Below are 18062 nucleotides of genomic sequence, written 5' to 3'. Positions count from 1 at the left end.
TGCTACCAACTATTCAATCTACAGTATCAAAAATGTCATCGATGACATTTTTCTTTATTATATGTCAAAGGATATGTTAAGTTCAGTTAAGTCTCTGTACTATTAAGAGTAAAATAAAGAATTGTGGAGAACACTTGTCAGTTTCAAAACATTTTCCAGAAAATGTCTTGTATTTTATACATTTTAAACCCACCCCACCCCCCCTGTGTGTTATTATGAACATATACAACTTGTTTTCTGTGTCTGCTATATAGTTAAAGAGTATTCAAAAACGTATGTTATGTTTGTGTTTATAACTGGGAATGTGTAAAACGACGTAGGATTATTCACGGAGATTGTGTACATGTTGCAATAGATTTGACGTCACATATAGATTTAAGAACGCTGGAGATTTATTGGTACCAGAGTTAGTTATGAGTTATGCATTAAATGTCGAACTTGCTTCGACAACACGGACCATGAAAGGGGTTACACATGCCGGAGCCCGAAGTTGTGCTAACGTGTTCCTCCTTGCAACATTACCTTGGCGTGGAGAGCGTAAAACAGACACCCGACAAACCTTTCATTTATGCATAATGTCTATTAAACTAAACGCGTTGCACAGTGACTCCTACGTCGACATTAGCCAATACAGAGACCAGCACTTTAAGGTGAGTTGGAGAAACCTTTTGTTTTCTAACGCGGTCCCGGTTTGCAACGCTGCTATGCTAGTTGAAGCTAGCGACGAGGTTGAATAGAGTGGTGCATTTGTGAATATTATCTTTCTGAACACAATTTGTAAATATCATAGACCTTTTTTTTTTGCCACAGAGCTTATTTTCTGCAATAATCCAAAATCAAATGGAAAAATCCCGTTTGCTTTTTGTCGAGGGAACCAGGGAGATGCTAACTTCCGGGTTGGCCTACAAAAATCCGGAGCATTCTATAGAGTTGATTGTTGCAGAACATCAGCTATGTGACAAACGAAAGTGTGTGTTACCTCCACGTTTTGTTCAGGGAGATAATCCCAACTAACGAACACCACTCTATAAACGAACTACACCACGGTCGCATGATTTAAACGTCCGCACGACTAGGTTTCCAACTTGTAATTTGATTTTCCTCATTGTCTTGCACAGAAGTTCGAGTTGGAATAGTGTGCGTGAGTATAAACACACCTAGAGGCAGACTAGTGAGTGAGGTTCCGTATGAAGACGTTTTAATGGCCCAGACAACCTCTGTAATCTCATTAAGCCACTTGTTAGCAACCGCCTTTTTTTTTACGACACTTAAAAGCGTCAGCATTCACGAGGTCAAGTTCACAGTGTGGTATTTACTGATGCATTTTATGTCTTAGAACAAATGTGAAAATGTCTTAAGCTCGTGTTAACCACAGACCTTATTTTAGGCATCTAACCAAAAACCCATTGACTTCGGGGTAATGGAATTGGTAGTTTGGGAATGCGAACTTATTTGCAGGTTTTAGGACTTGCTCCTACAGCACTCTATTTCAGGCATGCAACCAAAAACCTGTTCAAAAATTGCTTTGGACATCAGAACAAGGGAACCGGAAGGGCCAAAATGCAAAATAATTCCCAGGTCTGAGGATGCATTCCTGTAGCACTCTATAAACGTACACTCACACCAGAAGCGAAATGCAGCAGCAAAGTGGCCGGAAGACTTTAATTTCCAATGGGAGGTGGTGATGAGGAGTGAAGCAGGGCAACATTAAGGAGAGCAACGCGATGCTTCTAGGGACTCGGCGATGGTAGAAAGTTGAATGGATTTCAACTTCATGATAATTAGCTGCGCGCAAAAACAACGATAAGGCATTTCCAGAGATGTTGTAAAAAAGATGCATGGAAAAAGTTTTGGGAGGTAGTTGGGATCCCTGGTGGGGTTTATTACATGACGCACTGAAGTAAAAATGTGAAAGTCGAAGTTGTACCTCCTGAAGCAAAGTTCTTGTGCAGACTGTCCCCGTACTAACATATAATTTGATATTAAAAAAAAAAAAAAAAATTCTTCAATATTTTGAGAAGTTAATCTGACAGGTACAAAATATATGTATAATAAATATATATAATTTTTTCTCGACTACTGTATGTACATTTACACTTGCATACATCCACTAAGAGCGACAGAAGGTTGCAATGGTTTGGTTTTTTTTACTGTAATTTTTTAATTATTAGTTGAAGACTGAGAGGAACAGGATTGTGGGTAATGTTGCAAATATTATATTTTTATAAAGAAATATAAATACATTTGCAAACATCTAAATAAATGAACGTAGCTACAGTATGTGCACATGAAGCGATGAGTTGAACAGGATCGCCCGCAGGCGACATCGATCGCTCGTGGGTTTGTTGTGACCCAGAATTGACAGCTCTTTGGCGATTGACAGTAGCTGATATCGCTTCTGGTGTGAGTGTACAGTAATGATCGTGTTGGCTGCAGCGTGAAGCCATGCAGATTTCGTCTCGTGGCTATCACACCGGCGATGAAGAGGCGTCTGTGCCCCTGTCATTTGTGGGTGTGTCAGCTCAAAATCAACTGGTTGTTGTAGGCATACCAAGCATTTCAAACCTTCCTTTACCATATTTCATATACATTGCATAGATAGATGAGTACCATTATTCCTCTGGTGCGCTGAACATGTTTTGTTTTACCTGGAGTGAAGTGGAAGGTGTTGTTCATCCCATTCATTTCTGTCTGTCTTCAGGGTAAACGCTATGAGCAGGAGAAGTTGCTTATGCAGAGTAACACTCTGTATGTGGGAAACCTGTCGTTTTACACGACAGAGGAACAGGTCTGTTTAAGTGTGTTTAAAACTCCATATTGCAAAACATTAAGATGCTATTTAAAGCCTGGCACTGTCACTTGGCCACACATGCTCATGAAAATCATATTAAAATCCACTTTGTTACAGTAGCCTTTATTTATAATAAAAAAAAATATGAACTCATGCATCAATTCTTCCTTAATTATCTATTTATTTTATCTGCCACTTTACAGGTCTATGAGATGTTTTCCAGAAGTGGAGATGTCAAACGCATCGTAATTGGTCTTGATAAAGTCAAGAAGACTGCCTGCGGTTTCTGCTTCGTAGAGTATCCTCCACAATATGCGACACTAACTTAAAATTGTGCCCACAAATTTCAATATAGACATTCAGTCTTGATGTTTTAATGTATGCACGAAGCATAGCTCTCTGTTCTTCTGTTAAAGGTATTCCATAAAGTAGCATATGTTGGATAATATCAGTAAAATTGCCAGTGGTCTTCTAGAAAGCAGTAAGCCAGGCAGTAAGCCAGGCAGTAAGCCAGGCGGTAAGCCAGGCAGTAAGCCAGGCAGACCTTAACCACAGCCGTGTTGGATATTACACACGTGCCGATGCAGAACACGCCATGCGCTTTATCAACGGGACACGGCTGGATGACCGCGTCATCCGCACGGACTGGGACGCCGGCTTCAAGGAGGGCAGGCAGTACGGCCGGGGCAAGTCCGGAGGACAGGTGGGGAATCCTCATTCGCTATTGTCTCGGCATAACACATAGTACCATTATGCAATTTATCATGCAGCATATCTTGGGGGCACATGGTGCCTTTTTATTTATTCACGTTCAATAAGGAAATTGAGTAAAATACATTTAAAATAAAAAATTGGGGCTTTAATGCTTTGTTGGAATGACAGGGATTTTTTTTAATTTTTTATAATCATTGCATAATGAATCTTTCAATTTTAAGAAGGTTAGGGATTCCCCCTATTTGGAAAAAGATATTAATTCAATCTGGGCCATTTTAGAGTTTTTTGTAATTTTTATTTTTTTTTTTTAATGAACTAACCCCGTTTGTCATTTGGTGTATCAGATCACAAAACTCACAGTTCGGATCGTATCATGGTTTTGAGCCACAGATTGGATCATTTTTTGGATCAGCTAAAAAAAGGGGTGGGGCAAATAACTACTTGACATTTATTCTGTAAAACTTAAAGTAAGAAACTTTTGCCCATGGCATTAAATGAAAATAACATTCATGATGTCCAATGTTTGAATAAAATCTGAAAATACATTAAATACTCAATTGTTAAAGTAAAGTGCAATATGAGCCATGCATGAATGGAGAGATGACAGATGACAGAAATGACAGTAACTGAATTTAATTCCAGTATCATGTTAAATTTCTCTTTTTGCTATTATAAATACTAATTATTGATGACTACTGATATTTATCTGAAACAGCTGACTTCAGAAAAAGACAATTGTGGTACAGTTTGAGCCTTTTGTCACGAATTGGAAGAAAGTGGCGTTTCCAGGATTCAAAGCCATCAGGGTCTGACCCCTGGGCTTCTCCAGGAGAGACATCATCAGCGACACGACATCAACACGAAAGCGTCATTTGACAATTCCTCAATACCTTCTGGGTCCAACTTGATTTGTGTTTTAATGCACGATTGGAATGACATGAATAGATCAAAGGCTTTTTTCTTTAATGATTTTTTTTGTGGGGAGGGGGTGAATATTCAATCCACGGACATTTTAGAATAGGGGGCTATTCATAAAACATTCAGGACGGTAGCCTCGGATACCCATCCCTAACTAAGCCAGTGGATTGGACAGTAAAGCATTGAGAGTAGAGTGCAAATGCTTCTGTTTTCCCCACAACTTGACAACCCCCTCGTGAATGAGGGTCTGTCTGGCAGTGACGCCCTATCGAGCACAGTCAAGCACGCTCCTAAGAGTATCACAAAAAAGGTGGGATTGAAACCACTAAAGATAATTGCTCTGAACTGTAGTTGTGGGATTGGAATGTAGCAATAGGTGCAATGATGTCTCCAACCTTCAGTGTACTGAAGCCGTTACACAAAATATAACTAACAGTTTGTGTACAGAGCAAAAATATCCCCATTTCGCCACGTGTAGTAAAACTGAAGCGCAAATTCACAAAAAGATTGTGCGGCTTTTGCAACGTCTAAACCAGTGTTGCTGCTGCTTCTTTTGGGCTAAACCAGTGAAAAAGCGAGCGTCTAATTGACAAAGTGCCCGTAAATGGTGGATTGCACCCCTAACTACAGTGCTATGCAAATACTCTTGTGTGGCACAGCTATTTGCGAGTATTTCAATTGAGAGGTAATGACGCAAAATTGTCCCCTCTATGCAAAAGAACCTCATAATAATATTTTGACAATTTTTATTACTTATTGTCATGGCACCTGACAATGTTACAAACATTGACAAGCAGTTCCAGATAAACTTGGAAGATATCAAAAAACAACTAAACGTTATAAGGAATAGCAATAAAGCGGTCCGTCGGTCACTGCGGCTGCAGTGGCCTAAAGATTGAGGACCATTGACAGCTCTGCTCAAATGTGTATTTATTTTTTTATTGTAGTGGTAAAAAGAAAAAATATGGTTGTATACAGAAGAATATTGGGGCCCAAAAAAAAAAAATATTAATATTAAAAAAAAAAATCCCCTCCGTGGTTGTCACTGGTTTCTTCAGCCTCCCAACTCTTGTGTCTGTCTTTTGTTATACAGGTGAGAGACGAATACAGACAGGACTACGATCCAGCTCGAGGAGGCTACGGTAAACTGGCTCAGCAGCAGAGGGTCCCAGAGCCACGCAATAGTTTTTAAGCAGCCCGAGCGTTCCCTTGCCCCAGAGAGCAGGACTCCTGCAGGAACAGTTTAGACGGACAGATGCCCCCCACAAAAAAACACTCTGAAGCAAATCCTCAAGCAAAGGAGCGGACCTTCATCCACAGAAAATGTGATTCATTGTTGTCGCCTTTTTTTATTACTTTTTTGTGATCAATTGAACCAGTTGTTGATGTGTCGGAAGTCCAGAAAACCTGACTCCAAATGTGCTGTGATTTGAAACATTTTCTCCAACACCTTCAATAATACACACAATGAACCTTCTGACATTTCATTCTGGGATGTTAAAGGCACGTCGCCATCAGGAAATGAACTTTGTCTCCCTGTGTGTTTTGGATTTTATTTTTTTGGCTCTATTTCACTGAATCCTGTTTGACTTTTAATAAGAGGTCGTACTGTATCTCCACCTAGAGTTTCATTGTCAATTTCCTTTTTGTGTCTTGACGTGTGAGAATGCTTACTTTCTTTTTTTTCTTTTTAGTTACTGGGGGGAAAAAAATGATTTATCGCTATAGTTTGTTTTTTTCCTCTATTTCCCAATAAAATATAAACGCGGGTGAACCCACTAACAATAGGCCATTGATGCCTTTATTTCCAGGGAAAAATGCCTTTTTTCTTTTCTGGTGTCACATTTGTAGTCACGAACATTGGACCAAGTGGGGGATACGTACAGTGCATCCGGAAAGTATTCACACCCCTCTACTTTCCCCACATTTTATGTTAAATGCCTCATTCTAAAATGAATGAATTCTGGTGCTCTGGAGCAGGTTTTTATCAAGGATCTGTACCTTGTGCGATCCTGAATAGTCTCCCAGTTGGTGATGCTGCCACTACCATGCTTCACTGTAGGGATGGTATTAGCCAGGTGATGAGGTGCCTGGTTTCCTCCAGACGCGACACTTTGCATTCAGGCCAAAGAGTTCAATCTTGGTTTCATCAGACCAGGGAATCTTGTTTCTCATTGTCTGAGTCCTTCAGGTGCCTTTTGGTGAACTCCAAGCAGGCTGTCATGTGCCTTTTTTACATTACATTTAGCAGAAGCTTTTATCTAAAGCGACTTACAATTATTCAAACACCGACGGACGCAGCCATCAGGAGCAATTAGGGGTTAAGTGTCTTGCTCAAGGACACCACAGCATGCTAGCAGGAGGAGCCTGGGATCCAACCAGCAACCTTTAGATCACTAGACCACCAGCTCTACCTCCTGAGCTACCAAAATGGGTTTACATTACATCGCTTACATCTTAGAAATGTTTAAATGCAATTTTGACCCAGACATTCAAGGACACAGCTACAAAGGGAGTTGTGGCCATGATTGTCCAATTGCTATTTTGTGTATTCTGTCGATTGGTCAGTTTTAGTCTCCTGCGAGGGGTGGTATTTCGGTTCAGATGTTACAGGAAAAACAAGGCTTCCAGCAACTAGAAAACATCTTACAGATTGTGATGTCCAGATAATTGACATTTTTGCTCTGCATTTGCCTGCGTAAGATGGTCATGAGAAAATTTCACTCATGACAGTGCAGTATCGAGGCACTCCTGACAGATGAAAAGCCAGCTGAGTGTGAACTGCTTTAGTGTTGTGGTGGATAGAGAAAACCACATGGTAGTAGTGTGATAGCAGCAAAAGGAAAATTTTGAGGCACACATACGGTGGTCATCTATGTTGCCGTCTTTGCTGTAGAATCTGCTTTTTGCTTTAAAGGGGACCTATTATGAAAAACATACCCTTTCAGTGCTTGTGCACATACATTTGGGTCTCTGATGGGCCAACTAACACACAAGCTGAAATAAGACAACCCAGTCAGTTTTTTGTGAGCTGTTGATTTCAGAAAACATGTCATGAAACAAGCCATTCAGATTTGCAGCCCTTTCCTACGTCATTTAAGGCTTCATTATAATTACAACCGCCCTCCATCTAAGTGACTCCACCCACGGCTGGAGAATAACAAGCACCACTGGGATCTGCTCTGTTAGCTTGCAGACCAACACAAATCTTTTAAAAGAGGAATTAATATCAACAGTCATGTCTGATGTTCAGACCGGGCGATTGGGGAGGCCATGGTAGTAGTAGACTGAATTCTGGAATATGCAAACAGTGTTTGTCTCATTAGTCATTGGCCGTTATTCCTTCATGCCGAACAATTATTGGACCTACCAATTATTCGACTCCCACGAGATGGCTGATAGATAGATACTGGCATTCATCCCCAGAGGGATATTTCAGTGTACATCTTTTTGTGTTGTCCTTGGATCCAAGCCCTGTCAATTCCAGTTTTGTGAAGCTCACAACATGTGTTTTTTGTTTAGACTGGGTCACAGAGATGCTGATTCAATTCTGTGGCCATTTTTGAGACTGATTGCCTATTATCCACTATCCTGTTATCCTATTCTAAGTCTCCATCCATCCCTGTTGGTGAGCTACAACTTGTGACTGCTGATACAGTTCTCCATGTTTGGCATAGGCTATGATTGTGGTGTTCTATTTGGAGATTGTGGAGCCATTACCAGTGTATGTATACATCCTCTAAAAAGTGATGGAGGTAAGGTTTACTTATTTGGTGAGCAGAGAGACTTGAGAGGAAGTAAAGAATGAATGTTTCCTGTCCTGTCCCATAATGCACACACAACGCACGTAGGGAAATTAGGTTTAATTTCAGGTGCTACCTTGTCATCATCTCACTATGTCAGACTGTAATCACGTGTGAATAAACGCAGTTCTCTCGTGTTTCTATAGCTGAATATCGAATTCATCGTGATTTATTTATTTTAGCCTAAATTCGCAAATGTGAAGAAAGGCATTGTTGATTTGGCTAAATGGTTTCATTTTTAGACATAACATAAAAAAAACGAATTTAATTATTTCATGAATAACAGGTGATTGCTTTAAATATTACAAAACTGTTGAATAAACGTTGGTGTAGGCTATAGGCCTAACCCAAAACATAGTAAAGAAATAATTCTGAATATCTGTTTCCGCTCTGCGCAATAGTGGTTCTGAAAGGAAACAGCGGGTCATACAGGTGGTTATCTCCCTCTGCATTCTCGCAACTAGGCCTGTCCTCCTCTGGGTCAAGGATTCTCTTGAACAGCTGAGGCGTATTACATTACATTACATTACATTACATTTAGTCATTTAGCAGACACTTTTATCCAAAGCGACTTACAAGAGAGAATAACATTCAAGCTACATTGCAACAGAGACATTAGTGTAACAATAAATACTGCTAAGTAGTGCTAAGTAATTGTAAGTTAGGAGAGGAGGTGCTCTCTGAAGAGCTAGGTGTTCAAGTGCTTCTTAAAGACAGAGAGGGAGGTCCCTGCTCTGGTGGTTTTTGGCAGCTTGTTCCACCAACGTGGAACTACAAATGAGAATAACCTGGATTGCCGTGGTTGTACGGCCGGCAGAGCCAGGCGACGCTCATTTGAGGGGGGTAACATGTGCTTTTACAAGAGCATTTAAGTTGTTGGGAGCATTCCCAACAATCACTCTGTAGGCCAGCATCAGAGACTTGAACTTGATGCAAGCGGCTACAGGTAACCAGTGGAGCTCGATGAGCAGCGGAGTGACATGTGCCCTCTTTGGCTGGTTGAGGACCAGTCACACCGCCGCATTCTCTATCATCTGTAGTGGCTTCACCGCACAGGCCGGCAAGCCTGTTAAGAGGGTGTTGCAGTAGTCGAGACGGGACATCACCAAGGTTTGTACCAGCAGTTGAGTGGCATATTGGGTCAGGTACGGCCTGACTTTTCGGATGTTGAATAGTGCGAAGCGGCACAACCGAGAGACGGCGGCAACATGGTCCGAGAATGTCAGTTGGTCATCAATAATGACACCTAGATTCCTTGCAGCCTTGGTAGGAACAAGAGATAGAGAGTCAATTTTAATATCAATGTTGTTATAAATACCTTTTTTGGCCGGGAAGAACAGCAGTTCCGTCTTCGCCAGGTTTAGTTGAAGATGATAATCCTTCATCTATGTGGATATGTCAGCGAGACAGACTCACATATCTGGGGATCCCACCTAACATCACGTTCACTCAGCTCTAACTAGCTTGTGGTCTATCTAAAATCTCATGTTGACACCAGTATGGTCCGTTAACATGTTACATTACATTATTTATAACCCAAAGAAGGCGGGAGAAAAAAGGTATTGTGATATACAGTATATTGTGGCTATATATACAGTATATATACAGTGTGTATACATACGGTATACATATAGCCTACGTATATATAGCAGGTGGAAGGAAATTCAGTTCTCACCTTGCCATTACTACTACTACGACTACTACTTCTATTATTGAAACATAGCAGCCATAGAGTTATATAATAGCAGCACAAAATGGTTATCTCGAGACAACTATCTCCTTTTAAATTCTTAGATTAGATTTATGAAAGAGGTTGTGTTATTTGCACTCAATAATTTTACTATATAATATAGAAACTGTGGTAGTGTTGTGTGTGGTAACCGATAAGTAACAAAAAACACAGGGTTGGTGAGAATGAATCAATAGGGAAACACTTGCACCAGCAAAAGCAGCATAATAGACTGTCCTGTCTAGCAAGGAGGTACGATACATACTAAACTGTTCAAAAACATTGCTGTCTTTACCATGTTGGCCTTGTTAACACAAACGGTCACAAATACATCCGTTAAAGCATGGCTCATTTTGCTTCGCTGGCGCACACCATGAGAGTTAATCACTTAAAAACACAATGGCAACCTGACACGATTCTGGGTGGTAATTATGATCCAGAGGGTTGATTTATTATGCCTGGTCTGTCATGATCTCCGCCTTCTTCTACTTCCTCTCCCTCTCCTTACCTGTCCCATTAGTCCAACTCCATTCACCTGTGCACACGGCTGTTCCCGATCTGTAATCTAACCACTATATAAGCCTCTCTCACCAGTCACCCATTGCCAGATTGTCTTCGATGCTTGCACCAGACTCTCCAGCGTTCTCCTGACTGATTCCCTGCTACCGACTCTGCCTCGCTCCCACCACGTATCCTGCCTGCCACTCCGCCTGTCTTCTGTCTGCACTCCTCGTTATCGAACCTGCCTGACCCCGACGATGTATCCTGCCTGCTCCCTGCCTGTCTTCCGTCTGCTCTACAAATAAAAGACATTACCAAATATCCCTGCCTGTCTTTGTGCTGCAATTGGGTCCTAACCCCACCCGTTACATGGTCGTCACCCCGCCTCTAATGACCACAGCTTTCCAGCAACTCACAAGTTAGTATGATTAATTTATTTTTCTTTTAATTTGGAAATGGAAGCAAAGGAAATAGAATTCCTTTGTCTCCATAGAAAATTACACTCTTCCCACAAACTTCAGCAGAAAATGAATGTATGAAAATTGAGCACAGCATTTCCAGCTAATGGTTAAATCTGTCAACTATCCAGTGATAAGATACTTTATCGGGCCCCTGGGGTGGATTTTGTCTCTCTTAAATTTCACTGCATCAAAAACAACGTCATACACACAAAGTACATTTACCATGTAACACATTCAACCATGCCACTGTTCTGATCAATAGAATATCTGTGTTGTGAATTAATTACTTACCCCCCTAAATGGATGTTTTTGAATATGAGCCCGAATGGATCATATACCCACTGTTGACTTTAAGGTCAACTCCAAGGCTGGCCGGGTCCATGTTAATGTCATCATAAACTCCGGGTATTTAATGTAACGAGACACAAAAAAATAAAATGTTAAGTTGCAAGTTGTGAGGACCGACCTATCAATACCTAGTGGATGGCTTCTTTTAAACCCGCAACAGAAGAGGTGGAGTTTGGGTGTAAACAGCAATAATTAACAATAATTGTTCATTTGGTTTATATTATTTTCCCTTTTAATTAAGGCTGGTGCCCCGTCAAAAATAATTTGATATGATAATTTAATAGTTTAATAAACCATATAACGCTACATAAATGGATGGAATTATCCTTTTTAACAAGTGCAATTTTAATTTCTAACGTGGTTATAACTGGGAAAGGTGGACCCCGCCACTAACAATGGACGCAACATATAGAGGAGGAGGAACAGATAGTATGTAAATCAATGCAGTCAACCGACAAGGGCAGACTGCAGCGTGTCATTCCCTCTGCTGAGAAGGTGATTGGCTGCAATCTGCCATCACTCCAGGACCTGTACGCCTCAAAGACCCTGAGGCGTTCAGGTAAGATTGTGGCTGACCCCTCCCACCCCGGACACAAACAAGTGTTTGAAACACTTCCCTCTGGCAGGAGGCTGTGGTCCAACAAGGCCAAAACCTCTCTCCACAAGAACAGTTTCTTCCCATCTGCAACTGGCCTCATGAACAAGGCCCGGGACCCCCCACTGAAACGGACCCCACACATGACATGGGTATGTCATGGGGGTTTAACGCACATTCCTCATTCTTCTGGACTATTATCCGTGAACATTGCACATACTGTTACCCTTTTTACTGAACATTTGCACATTCCTGCACAAACTGTACAGCTTTTTTGAAAAACAAAAACAGCCTTATTTTACATATTCTTATATATTTTACTTATTGTTTTCCTGTTGCTCCACTTTACATTTATGTTTCATGAATGCACAGAACACCAAGACAAATTCCTTGTAGATGTAAACTTACTTGGCAGTAAAAACGATTCTGATTCTGAAAATCACATTATACATTATAATTAATGTATTTTATTTTAATTAATACATTTTTACAACTATGCTTTATAGTTACATCCATCCATCCAACTCTGTAAACATCCCTTTTTTATTGAGGTTTTGCATCAGTTTTATATTGACCCTCAGCACCTGCTGATTTGAGCAAGTGATCCTCAAATTACTTTGAAGCCATCCAAAATGTAAAAAAAAAAACCTTTGTAATATGAACTGGCTTCAAAAAGAAAATAATAGACAGTTGAAGGACATTTTAGGACCCCTATATATAAAATAAATACAGAATGGCATCGCTCAGCATCATTTTGTTAATACTCCTGTGTACTAGGGTCATCACTAATTTTCTCCCATCCAAATATGGGAAAGTAGAGTAAAAAGTATAAGTAAAGTGTTTGTTTGTTGTATAAGTATTGTGAAAAGTATGACTTTTGTTTGACCCAAATTTGCTTGTATAAAATGCAACGTAATGGATACCTTAATTATAAAAGCTGGTATGGACATGTCTGATATTGACAAAACCACATCTAGCTTCAAGGAAAGTAACCACTTGCCCTTACACAAGAGTTGACTGATATGTGCAAGACTTTTGCTTTGATATTAATATGACATGAGAAAAAAAAAAAAAAAAAAAAAGGATGAAGATGCTTTTGCAGAGTTCTAGTCTTTCCTCGATCTGAAGATCAGAAGCCAGAACCCAGGTAACAGGTTCCTCCAAATCCTGGATGTATATAACGGAGCTCAGCAGAGTTCAGCAGTGCTCAGCAAGTTGTCTCCCTCTGATCAACACAAGTATAGGTAAGATATAATTTAAATGTCATTTTCTGTTAATGTAGTGTATTAATATTTTTGGAAGTGGTTGTCAAAGGACCCTGAGGGTCCAATATTCTCAGGTGTGGGTCCCTGAGATAAAGTATGTTCAAATGGTGGTCTTCGTTCTAAAAAGCATTCTCTAAATATTGGTGTGATTTGTGTGTGGTGTGCAGCCATGTGTGTATCAAGACTTTTGTTTCTATTTCCAGGTGGCTTCCTAATCAGGTCCTTGACAAGAATTAAGTGAACGCTCATGAAAAGCCCTGGATGAAAACAGCCGCTTCCTGCCAAAGTGATAACTGATGCCAACAAAAACCAAACCCAACCAACCTGAGTTGTTGACCCTAACCCCTCTGTGTGTTTTTCTCTGAGTTCGACAAGCTGACGGCCAGGATCTGTACAGCTGTACGATTTTTCATTTTAATCTGCAGTATAGTTCAAGTTCAAGTTCAAGAGATTAGTATATGGCTACAATTGACTTTTACCCTTTTTAGATGGATGATCTTACATATGTGAGAGATGTATCCAAATTGAACATTCTAATGATGCATTGAAGAGCACTGATGAATAAACATTTTAATCTAAGCATAGCTTGTGAAATTCTAGAATTTCTAGTTCTGAGAGAAGGGATAAACTGCATTCCCAAAGGAGTGGATAAAAAAAATTTATTCGATTTTGGCTTTATAGCCTGAGTGATGACTTTATAATGCCATGTATAGATTTTGCAATCGTTAGTTTAACTGTAGAAACAGTTGTGAGCAAGGCCGGGGGGAATAGCAAGCCATGGGTTAAAGAGGTATACACCCCCCCCAAAGGTTATCTTCAGGCAGCAACATATCTCCTCAAAAACCTACCCTTGGACAACAGTGTCATCACAATCCTCCCTGCTACACCGACACCATCTTTGATTCATCATGAATCACTTCTGAGGGGCACTGGACATTAGTGTATTGGACAAAAAGAAGGTTCGGTGATATTTTAGCAAAAACATATGACCCCAATTCACATAGGACCAAGGTGTAGACTCCATTATTGTGTATGGCTTGTGTAGTGCAGAGCTCAGTGCCCTTGCTGCCAAAGTTCAACTTGATTGAACTTTTGGGTGGCGCAACTAAATCTCTGCTGATCCAATAGAAAAAAAGAAGTGAAGCAGACAGGAAGGGTCTGTGCAATATGGAGGGAAAACCGATCTTAGCAGTGTCCGAATTCCCAGAACTCTACTGTACAGCCCTTCCTTATGACTTTATTGAGACCTGGGAAGGAAATCCCTGTCATTGATCTTTGCTACCTAAGTGGGCATACCAGGTGCATTTGAATGCAGTGGAGTTTAGCGATATATGACCAATAGCAATTGTATTTACAATAAATATAACCTACAAGATGTCACTATGTCATTAAAATAAGAAATGGTTGTGTGAAGACATTTCATGTGATGATGGTTGTGCTGCAGCAACATTATAATATAATATGTAAATAAAAGCTGTCATGATCTGCGCTACACACCACGTCCTATATTAAAGCCCCCTTACACTGCACCCTGCAGAAACTGCTTCCCCACTGCAAAAAAAAAAATCTATCTCAAATAAGGAAGTCATGAAAATGATAATAAAAAACTTTCAACTAACAGTATCTGTTTAAAGGTAATGCTTGTCTCAGGCTGCTGACTAATAAGTTGGAAATTCCAAATAAACCTAATGTAGTTATTTTAAGTTAATTTAATTTAGGGAAGGTAGGGGGAACAGATATTCAGTTGCCGTAGTGCAGATGAAAAAACAAAAACAAATGTGCCATTCATGTTCCCAAAATGGTCCTGGTTCATGGGCCGATACCAACCGTTCTCATCTAGCTCACAGTTCACACACAAAAATGCAAGTTGCTCTCATCGTTCGTATGGGTGTTAATTCTGCTACGTACATCAGACATACACCGAATCTTGCACAGAGATAAAGCAGATTAAATTTTATAGATCTTTTGGATTTATGTACATTACTGCAAATAATGATGCTTACATGCCTGTATTTTCAGATGATAAAAAACATAAATTATTCTTGTGCATGAAGAAACCTTCACGTCATACCCTTCATACTGGTTTAACAACTCTTCCACCATCACAGCCTTCAGAGACTCTCAGTCTTTAGATAATGCACACCCTCTCTTTTTTGAGGGATTGAAGGATATGATACTGATGGAGCAACAGGACACCAGACACCTGTGGCACTGGCTGCAGACTATAACAAACTACAAGAGCAGCTCCTCCCCAGCCACAAGTCAATGAACTGAACTCCTTTTTTGAGCAGTTTGAGTCTGGCAACAGCACCGCTAGCTCTCCGGCTAATTGGAGTTACACCGCTGGGGAGGAGCGCACACTCTCAGTGTCTGAGCATGACGTCAGGAGGACTCTGATGCGGGTGAACGCCAGGAAAGCTGGGCCCAGATGGCATATTTGGAAGAGTATTAAAAATCTGTGCTAACCAGCTAGCCCCAGTGCTCACTACAATATTCAACATCTCCCTGGCTGAATCAGTGGTCCCGTCCTGCTTCAAGAGGTCCACCGTCGTTCTTGTCCCGAAGATGGCCTCCTGCCTGCCTGAATGACTACCGTCTGGTGGCCCTCACCTCGGTGGTCATGAAGTGTTACGAGAGGCTGATTAAGGATTGTATCTGCGCCTCCCTCCCCCGCACCTTGGACCCGCTGCAGTTTGCGTACCGGCAGAACAGATCCACGGATGACGGGGTTTCCCATGTACTGCACACCATACTCATGCACCTTGATGGCCGGAAGGGGGCCTATGTGAGATTGCTGTTCATCGATTAAAGTTCAGCTTTCAATACTATAGTCCCCACCAGACTGGCTGTCAAGCTGAAGGAGTGAATGCTCCGCTGTGTGCCTGGATCCTGGACTTCCTCTCAGCCTGGTCCCAGGTGGTCAGGGTGAGGAAGCACATGTCCAGATCCCCCCAGGGCTGTGTCCTCAGCCCCCTACTGTACTCCCTGTACACACATGACTGTGTGGCCAGGTCCAGCTCCAACACCATCATCAAGTTTGCTGAAGACACTGTTGTGGTGGGCCTGATCACCGACGGCGACGAGAAGGCCTACTGCGAAGAGGTGGCTGACCTGTCACTCTGGTGCCAGGACAACAGCCTCCTCCTGAACGTCAGCAAAACTAAGGAGCTATTTGTAGACTTTAGGCGTGGATTACAACCGAGGACGCACGCGCCTTTGGTGCTTAATGGGACTTCTGTCGACAGGGTGAGCAGCTTCAAGTACCTGGGAGTCCACATCACAGAGGACTTAACATGGACTGTACATACAGACACTCTGGTGAGAAAGGCGAGGCAGCGTCTTTACCACCTCAGGGAGCTGAGGAGATGCCGGGTCTCGGTGAGGATCCTCAAGTCCTTCTACTATGGAGCCGTGGAGAGCATCCTGACAGGCAACATCACGGCCTGGTTTGGGAGCTGTACTGCTCAGGACAGGCGGGCCCTGCAGAGGGTGGTGCGTTCAGCTGATTGTACCATTGGGACTACCCTCCCCTCCCTGCAGGACTTATACACCAGGAGGTGTAGTAGGAGAGCCTGCAGAATCATGAAAAATCCTCACCACCCCAACGACGGACTGTTCCAGCTGCTGCGGTCAGGCAAGCGCCTCCGCAGTCACAGAGCAAGAACAGAGAGACTGAGACAGAGTTTTTTCACGCAAGCCATAAGAACTGTCAATGCTGACCTCACCAGGGGTCCTCACTGAGCCAGACACATAGGCCCCACTACCTTACTGTACTGTATGTAGCATACTGCACCGCATACTGTATCATTGTTATGGGTTGTTCGGTGTTATTATATTGCTGTGCCGTACTGTTGTATACTGTGCTGTATATCTCACACACACCACCTCACTTTATTCACATGCCACTTTAATGCACATATCTGTATATACAGTGGGGCAAAAAAGTATTTAGTCAGCCACCAATTGTGCAAGTTCTCCCACTTAAAAAGATGAGAGAGGCTTGCTATTTTCATCATAGGTATACCTCAACTATGAGAGGCAAAATGAGGAAAAAAAATCCAGAAAATCACATTGTCTGATTTTTTAAGAATTTATTTGCAAATTATGATGGAAAATAAGTATTTGGTCAATAACAAAAGTTAATCTCAATACTTTGTTATTTACCCTTTGTTTGCAATGACAGAGGTCAAACGTTTTCTGTAAGTCTTCACAAGGTTTTCACACACTGTTGCTGGTATTTTGGCCCATTCCTCCATGCAGATCTCCTCTAGAGATCAATGATGTTTTGGGGCTGTCGCTGGCAACACGGACTTTCAACTCCCTCCAAAGACTTTCTATGGGGTTGAGATCTGGAGACTGGCTAGGCCACTCCAGGACCTTGAAATGCTTCTTACGAAGCCACTCCTTTGTTGCCCGGGCGGTGTGTTTGGGATCATTGTCATGCTGAAAGACCCAGCCACGTTTCATCTTCAATGCCCTTGCTAATGGAAGGAGGTTTTCACTCAAAATCTGACGATACATGGCCCCATTCATTCTTTCCTTTACACGGATCAGTCGTCCTGGTCCCTTTGCAGAAAAACAGCCCCAAAGCATGATGTTTCCACCCCCATGCTTCACAGTAGGTATGGTGTTCTTTGGATGCAACTCAGCTTTCTTTCCCCTCCAAACACGACAAGTTGAGTTTTTTGGCTTTAGCAGGGGGACACGTCTGGCACTGCAGGATTTGAGTCCCTGGCAGCGTAGTATGTTACTGCTGGTAGCCTTTGTTACTTTGGTCCCAGCTCTCTGCAGGTCATTCACTAGGTCCCCCCGTGTGGTTCTGGGATGTTTGCTCACTGTTCTTGTGATCATTTTGACCCCACGGGGTGAGATCTTGTGTGGAGCCCCAGATCGAGGGAGATTATCAGTGGTCTTGTATGTCTTCCATTTTCTAATAA

At 41.7% G+C, this 18062-nt stretch overlaps 1 protein-coding gene across 1 annotated transcript; it reads left to right on the top strand.

The window, feature by feature from the left end:
• The first annotated feature begins 491 nt into the window (after positions 1-491).
• Positions 492-6208, top strand: ncbp2 (nuclear cap binding protein subunit 2). Its single transcript, XM_080014561.1, has 5 exons — positions 492-650; positions 2702-2788; positions 2995-3089; positions 3356-3494; positions 5517-6208. The coding sequence occupies exons 1-5, from the start codon at positions 576-578 to the stop codon at positions 5613-5615; spliced, it is 495 nt and encodes a 164-aa protein (XP_079870687.1). The 5' UTR covers positions 492-575; the 3' UTR covers positions 5616-6208.
• Positions 6209-18062: the final 11854 nt, after the last annotated feature.

This window comes from Zeus faber, assembly GCF_960531495.2.
Source record: "Zeus faber genome assembly, chromosome: 1".
Lineage (NCBI taxonomy): Eukaryota > Metazoa > Chordata > Actinopteri > Zeiformes > Zeidae > Zeus > Zeus faber.
This window is presented reverse-complemented; position numbering and strand designations above follow the sequence as displayed.

Excerpts from the sequence above, each read along its gene's own strand:
- ncbp2 (XM_080014561.1), top strand. The coding sequence starts at position 576 with ATGTCTATTAAACTAAACGCGTTGCACAGTGACTCCTACGTCGACATT. Across the intron at positions 2,789-2,994 it reads TTTACACGACAGAGGAACAG|GTCTATGAGATGTTTTCCAG; the intron begins GTCTGTTTAAGT and ends GCCACTTTACAG. Across the intron at positions 3,090-3,355 it reads TGCGGTTTCTGCTTCGTAGA|ATATTACACACGTGCCGATG; the intron begins GTATCCTCCACA and ends CAGCCGTGTTGG.